This window comes from Bombus huntii, chromosome 10, assembly GCF_024542735.1.
Source record: "Bombus huntii isolate Logan2020A chromosome 10, iyBomHunt1.1, whole genome shotgun sequence".
Classification (NCBI taxonomy): domain Eukaryota; kingdom Metazoa; phylum Arthropoda; class Insecta; order Hymenoptera; family Apidae; genus Bombus; species Bombus huntii.
In genome coordinates, this window is record NC_066247.1 from 13,671,299 (window position 1) to 13,681,311 (window position 10,013).

A 10,013-nucleotide genomic window follows, 5' to 3' on the forward strand; every position below is an offset into this window, starting at 1 on the left:
TAGGGTTAGTTCTAGATATCAAAGCTGCTAAAAAAAAAAAGAAAAGAAAAAAAAAAAGAAAAAAAAATAGATAAATTCGTGAAAGTAGGACTTCGTCGTATATTTATATACGATTATATGAAATAAAACATTGATATCATTCTGTCTCCACCTTCGAATCTACCATTCTGCAAGACTTTTCAAGATTTTTCAAATAACATAGAAAATAAACGAGAATAGCGTTAGCGTCAATGTACGATTCGTCACTAGCGCCGTGGATTTCGATACTTTCGATTCTATGACGTTGCTCGCGATTCTCGTTTCCCCGGCTCAAATTTATTTACGGTAGCGCAAATTTTACCAATTATTACAGTAAGAGTATGTGCGACTCGATGTTATTTGGTTTTGTTGGTGTAATATTTACAGGATGCCCCTAGTCCGATCGCGTTGGAGCCCTGTTGCGGTAACAGAGCAGCGGTCCTGTCGTTGCTAGTCAGACTGCCTACTGGCGGTGAACCTTACACGCCGGCTGGTCAGAGCGCTGGTTTAGCCGTAGCATCTGCGTTAGTTACGCTGGGTAGTCCGCGGAGGCCTTCTCAGGAATTGACGACGAAGGAACCGACAAAAACACGAAAGTCTGCCAGCCAACACCCAGATTCCACATGCATTTAGCGATAAGGGCATGAAAGTAGAGACTTTTAAAGTGGGTGACTATATGAGCCTTAGACATGTTTCTGTGATCTTGCCTTAGCGAACGGGCAGGACTGTTCAAACTCTTCGAACTCTGATAGAGTGAAGTGTGTAATTATTCATTAATTATTATTTTCTTAATTTTTTTCACTTTTTCTGTTCTTTTCATTTTTGTTCGTTCCGCAACGAATGTTCGTTTCGATCCGTATTTTTCAATGTGAAAATCGCGTCCGTCATGCTCAACGGGTCGGTCAGTTAAGTGGTTCTACTAGTGTATGGATTTTCGTTGTGAAACGGGGGCCGGCCGTGTTTCGTTCAGCCGATATTTGGTAAGTAAATTAGGTCCATGAATCGTAAATGCACGGCATAGCGTGTGGAAATAATACGCTTGACGGATTCGAGATTCCTTTCATCGTCATTTTAATTCTTTCGTTTCTGTCGTGACGATGTACAGTGTTGTATATAGAACTGTTCTGCGGTTTATTTTTCTTCATTTACACGTTGCGATCGAACGGAATCGAGTTCGTCCCGCGATCATCGACGTGTCTTCGAAAAAGGGGCTATAAGAATAGAGATCGAACTTTGTAATAAAGTTAATATTCAGCGCTGTCCTTTAGTTACAAGTTTCAGTGAAACCGCGGGAGTGGTGGCTGAAAAAATTATCGACAGATATCGGCGAACGAAATAATATACGTATCGAGAAATTCGATTTGCCGGATGTAGTACGGACGTGTAATTTTCGTTCTTCGTTTTTCTTGTATAGTTGTGTAAATACGTGTATGTTGTATATCCCAAGTGAAAGATCATAATCATGACACACGCGGACTGTACAGATATAAAATTGATTCGAAGGAAGAAGGAAAGAAGCGGAAAGCGAGTGACAAGGAATATATCATCTTTTGTGTATTTGTCTCTTTCTAGTAAGCGGTGAAGAATCAATTCTAAATTAACGGAAATGAATAGAGGCGTATCTTCGTATTCGGTATACCTATTTATCTATTGTGCCAAAGCATTTTTATATTGGTATCGTTATTTAAAAAAAAAAAAAAAAAAAAAAACTGGGAGAAAAAAAGGTATTAGAACGTCATTGATGTAGATAAGAATTTTCATTAACGAACCAATTTTAATCTCGAAAGATTGTCATTAGCAGAAGCATGAAAGTCCAATTTTTGGATTTTTATGACACGGCAGAATTCATTCCTTTCATTGATTTGTCTCTATTCGTTTCCATAGAGAAAGGATTCGTTATACGATTGAAAGACACGAATCAAGAAAGTTGTCCATTTTGCGTCGAGATCTCTTTCTTTCAAATACGACAGCGTAATTTCGATCGTATAACGTCCAACATAATTTTAACGTAATAACGAAGTGTGAGAGGGAGGGGCGGAGGAAGGAGAAGAAGGATGTGGATGTTGCAATAAACTGTAAGAATCGCGGTTATTCTTCGGTCGACGATAACGGTTTTCGTTTCGCTACAAGATGGCAGTGCTGGTTGTTTCACGTACCATGCCTAAAAAGCAGCGTTCAGACGCTCGATATTGTAATCAATATTCGTATGTGTCGACTACAATATCGATCGCGCGAACGCTTCTCCTTAACCTTAAATAAGTTTAAAACAGATAGAGAACGAAAAAAGACAAACAAACGTATATGTTACGTGGCTGTGGTTTATTTTTCATTTAACTATGTATTATCGTTCTTTCATTTATATTACCGATATATACAAATTTCGTATATTTTTTGCGTGGCCAATAAACGATAGCTGCTTCCGTTCTGAAATTTAGAATGATCTCACGTTCTTACTTTCTGTTCTGAATATGGAAGCAGCTCTTACTATCACGTGTTCCATAAAAAAGAAAGAAATTATTTTGTGCATTCTGCCGTGCAAAACAGTTTCTTATAACTAACCTATAACTTAAAACTCCAGCTCCAGCACTTGCATAGCACACACAGAGAATATTTGCGTATACGCGTCGTCTATTTTAATCTCAGCTCCAATAATAGAATTTTTAATCCGCGTGCAATTATTTTATCACATTGTTCGTAATAATTACGGGATCTCCTGCTTGTTACACGGAATAAGTACCAGAAACGAGAGAGAAATACCGAATATAGGATTATCCGCTGTAGAACTTTTTATTTAATTTTCTTTTTATTCGCGTAGTCGAGATCAGCTTTCAATGTTCAAATTTACTACGGTTAAACAGAGGATCCTGTAATTATTTTGTGCATGGTATAAGACTCGAGTACACCAAGAGTGTCGATTTAGCATCTTTAAGTTTTGGTCGAACTTTCTTTCAGAGCACCAAACATTTTTAACCAATTTCTATATTTTTTGACAGTATATCACGAACACAGCGTAGAAGTATCAGTTGCGAATCTAAGAAACATTTCAAATTTAATCGAAAACTAATATATTTTCTGTTTCTTTTATACACATCTCTACGGCTAATACCAGATTCGCCAGCTATTTTGTTTCTAATGATTTCTTCTACATTATTCTTCCCGCATTTATCAAGTTCCCGAGATTTATTCAAACTCTACCTCGACGCTATAATTTATTATTTCGCGAATGCATCCTTGTGTTAAGGATCCAACGTGTAATTCTTAAAAATAAATTTCCCAACTCCAAAATTAGTACTTTTAATCATGATTTGTTGAGTTGAATCGCGTTAAAAGGTATAGACACCGGTGAAGAATCTTTGGTGTCCGAAATCGAGGTTTAGCCTCGAACTTTTCACAAAGAATACGAGTGATGTAGGCGTTTTTTTCGTCCTTTTTTTAATTTTTTTTTATTTTAACCGTTGTATAGCACAGGATCAAGTGCAATGCATTACGTTTTACCATGTAATACTCATCGAGTATCTTTCATTCTCTCTACTATACTCGAAGCCTTTTATTGTGAGGGTGCAACCAGACACTAGCCAATACGTTGTAGATGATTTAAATTGTGACAAAGTTACCCCCACTGTTCTCAAGAATCGCTATTACCTTATCAGAAATAGAGGATAAGAACTATTTACTCTTATCTCTTGATCGTGCTCTGGTTGCACTCGTATAGAGAATAGTGTACATTTTATTACCGTAAAGATAATTTAATTTTTTATACGACTGTTTTATTTTTGTTCTCTTTCTTTTCTCTCTCTCTCTCTCTCTCTCTCTCTCTCTTTCTTTTTTCTTTTTTTTTCTTTTTTAACAGAGTAATAAAAGCGGTGAACTTTCTTTGTTCTGCGCGAGAATTTAGTTGTACATAATACGAGTATAAATAACGTTACATTATATTTAATGAAAATAGGAGTACATATATTGGATAAATTGCTCAACTTTTGAGTAGATCCATCTGTATTACTTTCGACGATAGTTTTCTCTTCTACCAATCCCTTTTCTTTTTATATGTAAAAGTTAAGTTTCTGTTCACTCGAGGGGAAAGCATTTAATACAATGCCAAGAAATATACAAGATGAGAGAAATATTCGTGAAAAATCACTAGAGGACGATGCTTTGGTCGATGAATATTCTTCGCCCCCGTTCTCTCCTTTTTTATTCACTGCATTTGTCGAGCTGTCTTGATACTGCCAACCTTTGTCTATTCCTTACTTAACTTCTACGATCTATCCGTCTTCGAACGCAAAATGCCTACCATTCATTCACCCGTTTAATCGTTGGAACCTGTTACTGCTAGGAACTTTTCTTCGGCGCGTGGTTACCAGGCAAATCTTTGTCTCGAAACTTTGTCCATGTATTGAAAGTCGAAATTGAAAACAATATTTTTTTTCTTCTAAAGCCAATATCTTTGAAAAATAATGGAGAAATTACGGATAATTACGGATTTTGCTGTGTCGTGGCTTCTACTGTACCAATTGAGAGTCAAAGACAATATAACGATAGCGAGAGAAGATCTACAAATGGTCTCGGATGCTACGACTGACTTCAAACACGCTATAGCTTCGAAAGTCACAGATGACATTCTTGATACTTGAAGCAGCAAGAGGGCTAACTACGTAGACCCTAAACTAGGACAAAATCGCACACCGTTGTTGTTCATACACGTGATCTACTCTTCTTTAATTCATCTAGAGACTTAACCCTTTATTACTACTGTAAAACGAAGATATATTTCTTTTTTAGCGATTGACATTAAACGTTTAGTTTTTATAGAAAAGAAAATCGGACATAAACGAATGACACACGAATGCATGAAATAAGACGTGAAAAAATTAAAAGATTTTCTGAAACGCTGTTGCTCGGTTTGGTTTTTAAGTGACTCGTCAGTTTATCGATATTATCGGTTGATCGATTACGTATTATGCAAAGAAGTTTGCACTCGATAGGAGAAGCCAAGGGTTAATCGTAGTATACCAAAGAGACAGAGACCATGGGAAAAAAAGAGAAAGAACGGAATAGCGACGATTCCGAAGAACGTTGTTCGGTTAATGCGTTCATATAATTCAGTCATAGCGTATGTAATAAACTAGACCAAATCTCTTAGATCGTTAGTCCGTAAGGACAGCCGATTATAGCGTTGGACGTACGCAGGATAAATTCCCAAACGCCTTCGAGTTCTCTCGAAAGTAGAAAACACAGAGATATCGTCATCGTTTAACGTCATCGTGCAATGTGTCTCGTATTGATCCTTGGACGAAAGAAACGCGCGGTTTAGTGTTCAACGTTTTTAAAGGAATATCGGATGGAGAAATGGAGTGGGGAAAAATGACGTAATAGAATTATATTGATGTCCGTCGTGGGATTTTAAAGGGATTGCGAAATTTTCAAGAGACAAGATCCGTATCTAGGGCCTAGGTTATGGCGGATCTGTGCACGGTCTAGGATTCGTAGTAGCTCTTCGGGACTTTTGAGCCGAGGTCTCTAGAACGTTTAAGGCATCCAAGATACTTGGATCTACGGGAGAGCTAAACTTTGACATCTTTCAAAGTCTCTAGGATCTTTGTAATCTTCAGAATCGTTAGAATTTCTGGACTAGAATATCGCTGAGATTGGTAAGATGCTTCTAGGATAAATATGCTTCCGTTCTAAACAGAACGTCAAGGATTTCGACTACCTGTATAACTCGTGAGATTTCTATGATTTCTAGGACTTTTCTTTTTCTAATAATCGTTGTTAATTAAGGATCTCTAGGATTTCTAAAACTTGTAGGATCTTTAACCCGATGCTAAAGCTCTTATTATCCTTGAAACGTCCTCTAGCAACATAAAGATATCTCTGGGATTTCTTTCCAACATCTCTAGAATTTTTACATTGTCGAGAGAACCTAGCTATATGTAAATACGCGCATTTAGATCCTTGAAAATTGAAAAGACGACGCGACATCGATATATTATAAACACGATTGTTCGTCCGTTACAGGAACAGGATAAAGAACAAATAATTCATATTCATTTACCATATTCCATGTTTTCTTCCTCCCCTTTTTATTCTCTTTCGAAGATGATCGACGAGATTGATACAAGAATTTTTATTCGTAAGCTCGCGGTCCAGCCTCGAACCGAGTTTGGCATTTAACGTTTAAGAATACTTAACTTAGCGTGTAAGTACGATAGGTAGGTAGGTAGGTAGATAGGTAGGTAGGTATATTACAATAACGAGTATAGCTTGCAACAACAATTTTTCTAGGACACAATTGAAAATATTTATTTTTATTCAATCGTAAGCGTAAGGGTACTGTTTGATAAAACGACAAAAAAAAAATTAAACGAAATAAAATGAAATAAAAGAAAGAAAGAAATAAACGAAAGAAAAAACGGTGAAACATTATTAATTGTAAGAGGGAGAAAGCGAGAATGCGGTAGCGAGTATACGTTAAAATAAAAGTATATACGTAATACTGTGCAAAAGTCCAGAAATCTAGAGACCATCCGTTAAACGAAAATGTTTCAGCGATATTTTATTAGAAACTGTCAGACATCCATGACTTTTCGATTAAATCGTAAAAGAAGAAAAAATGTTGTCATTGTTAATTAGTCAAGCAGATAATAATTTTCTGCGGCAATAGTTGTTCACGTAACAAATATCTCAAAAATGTACATTTCTCTGTCTTGTTATTCTTCGATATGTAAATTAAAATAGATAGCGTAGGACTTTTGCAGGGTATTTTATTTCTAGAATTTTTCGCGTGTACAGCTCCGTTTAAATCATCGTACACACATACATAAATTAACGAACGGAGAAACGAACACACCTACGACAACACATAGAGGATAAGAGAATCGTTACTCTTAAAACACGTGTGCTCGGCGTTCCTGTATATGTACGTGTATGTTGCGCGTATGATAATTGAGTCGGCGATACAGATTGTGTGCAGGATGTTATCATTGCCTTGTTGTCATAGTTCTCATTAACGTCATCTGTTAGGAAGAGAGGAAGCACTCCAATTGTCAGAGTTCAGGGTCTTACTGGCGTTGTAAGTGGAAATGACCCGTCACTAGTCCGACACTATCGTCCTCTCTCTCTGCATACGTTTCGAAGAATATACATACATACGTATATCGAATATTTTGAAATTATTTTATAGCGTTTTCAAATACATACAACTGTCGTAAAATATACATATGTATTTACATACTGTTTTTTTATGTTAGATAAAATGCTAATAAATTTATTTATCGTATACCAGCATTTTGATATATTTTAATTCGTGGAAAATTGGTAAGGCGAAGCGGAACAACCGCGAAGAATTTCCATCTGTATTGTTAAATCGTATTGTTACATTTTATTTCAATGTTCCAGTTTTCCAGACACGTATATTTTTATTCTAAAATTCGGATAAACTTTGTCTCAAAGTTCTAGGTAAGGTACTTTCTCTTATTTTAAAATTCTATCCCAAAAAGGGAATATAAATGATTAACTTTTTCATCGATCGGGAATTCAAGTGCGGCTACACACGGATCGACTGGCGAGAAATTTTAGTCAAACCACATCTACGTTAGGCAGCCACGGTTGAAACGATCAAGCCGTATAACCAAAAATAGAAGAATGCGCTATTTTTAGTCGGCGGACTATACAAGTCTTGAATAATTTCGAAGTTGCCTAATGTAAACGAAATTAAGTCGTTCCATGCGATAGGAAAAATTTGGTCGACCAGCCGACTCGACCAATTGCGCAACCAACTGTCCGATCAATTTAGTTGACCCGTGCGTGTCCGCTCTAAGACTGCAACGATACGAGCCTCGATCAAAGTCAACAACAGCGTCGTATCAGAGAGATTAAGCGGTTAAAGTTAAGGAAATAAAATTACACCATTTCCATTCGCTATATATTATCACACTCTATATTTCAAGTTATATATTTTCTTTTCCCAAAATTGTAATCTACCAAAAGTTATCGAATTTTCTCTCTACGGTGACGTTAAAGAGAGCAAATTGCAAACTTTGAACTCTCTATATTATTCGATTTTGCTTTAAATTTTTATTCGACGTATCTTTCAGAAAAATCTTTATTTACCAAAGATTCTCTCATCTTCCCTTCCAAAAAAAAAAAAAAAAAAAAAGAAAAAAGAAAAGAGAAGAAAAGTTTATCAATGATTCAGAACAAACAGTTAGTTTTCTTTTATTCGGCTGTAGAAATCGTTCCTTTGACATTTGGAGTCTTCCGAGAACCGTCTGTTAAAATCACACGAGCTTGATTACGATTGTTCTTGTCTTATATGTACGTGTCTTGTCATTCGTATGTACATACATATAGAAGTAATCGAAATCTATTTGCGGCGTTCAGTCGAGACGGCAAGAATGGCTTCCGTGTACTATATTTAGTCTACGATCAATTCCCTCTTTCTTTTTTATTCCCTCTTCGTCTAATTTACTAGTGCGCATATGCAAAAAAAAAGTGGATCAATTCCTCTTCGTGAAAAATGTAAAGAACGAAAACGAAGCTTCGTATCTTATCGATCGTTTACCGGTTATGGGAGAATCGACGGCAGATTTCACGTTATTCGACGAATTTGTATACTCGTTTCGTTTGCTGAAAAAAATATGTCAAATAAAAGAATAATCTCTTGATAAATGACTCGATCGAAATTTGCGTTCTGATTCGTGCGTCGTCGCGTTCTTTTTCATTGTTCAACTAAATATTCTATCGCTCTAATCGCGTCACATGCCCTTTGCAACGTCATGGAAAATACAATAATCAAAGAAAATTGAAAATCGTTCGGTCGTTGGATCTAAAGAACAATGACGTATACACCGTATACACCGTACATCTATCTTTATATACATACCTATCTATGGGAAATTTAAAAGTGTAAAAACGATATACAGTACTCTCTATGACATTTAACCTTTTAAACCTTTTACTCTCGATTCGCTGTAACAAATTATTAGCTAACCAAACGATAAAGGTACCATTTCTTAATTAAATTAATTAAAGGTCGTTCATTTTTTACGAAACATGTTGCGATTTTAGCGCGTTATGTTTGCCTCGTAATCGCTTGAATAATAAGAATATCACAAAAAAACTATTTTCATCTCGATTGAAAAAGGATCACGATCAAGCCTCTGTCTTATATGGGCACGGTTCAACCGTCCAAAATGTGCACGCCTGTGTAAGAAACGGCTAGTAATAAATTCATACGTGTACATACTTTTACCGCTTATCGCTTAAACTCATCGAGCCTCTCATTTCAAATATCATAAACACGAACACGAAATGATTTTTCACCTTTGCTTTTCGAGACATACATCACACATGGCGAAACTGTAACGGCGCAGTTACGTTTTGTTTCGTTTTTGCAACTAAACTTCTAGACGAAAGAACGTTACTATTACGGAGTCAACGGATTAAGAGACGAAAGGAACAAATACCAGCTTAACTCCGTTTCTTCGCTTATCTTTCAGAAATATACGAATGTACGTAAAAACGCGTAACCTAACACGTTATACGTATATCAAATTTTTCAAAACCTTGGAAAGAAAGATCAAAACGTTTCTTTTACGGAGATCAACAGGAGAATTGCCAATGTGGTTCGATGACGATACTTTTTCAAACAATGGTAAATGTCATTTTTTTCAGTGGAACTCTACGAGAAAGAGAAAAGGCACGTATCACGGTCGTATTTTTGCGCTGAAAATTTCAACGAAGATAGGCGAAAGGGAAAGCGAAAGAGAAATTGTATTGTAGATTATTAACATGTACGAGTGTGAATGTAGGAGTGGAATAAAATGTATTGTATTATATTAAACGAGACAGATATTGTTTAAATAAAGTTGATATACATAAAGTTTCTTCGTTAAAATTCGTTAATTTATTCATCGCTGTATTATCCTATCTATGTGTATATGATTATATGCGTATACGTACATGCGTATATGATGATTCTTCCATACTTTAGCGTG

At 36.1% G+C, this 10,013-nt stretch overlaps 1 protein-coding gene across 4 annotated transcripts in view; it reads left to right on the forward strand.

Moving 5' to 3' along the window:
* Window positions 1-8,195, forward strand: part of LOC126870535 (attractin-like protein 1) — a 35,490-nt gene extending 27,295 nt beyond the window's left edge. For all 4 annotated transcript variants that reach the window (XM_050628335.1, XM_050628337.1, XM_050628339.1 and 1 more), the window contains one exon: window positions 406-8,195. In XM_050628335.1, coding sequence (XP_050484292.1) covers window positions 406-651 — 246 coding nt within the window. In that variant the 3' untranslated portion in view covers window positions 652-8,195. The remainder of the gene's footprint in view (window positions 1-405) is intronic.
* The last annotated feature ends 1,818 nt before the right edge of the window (window positions 8,196-10,013 follow it).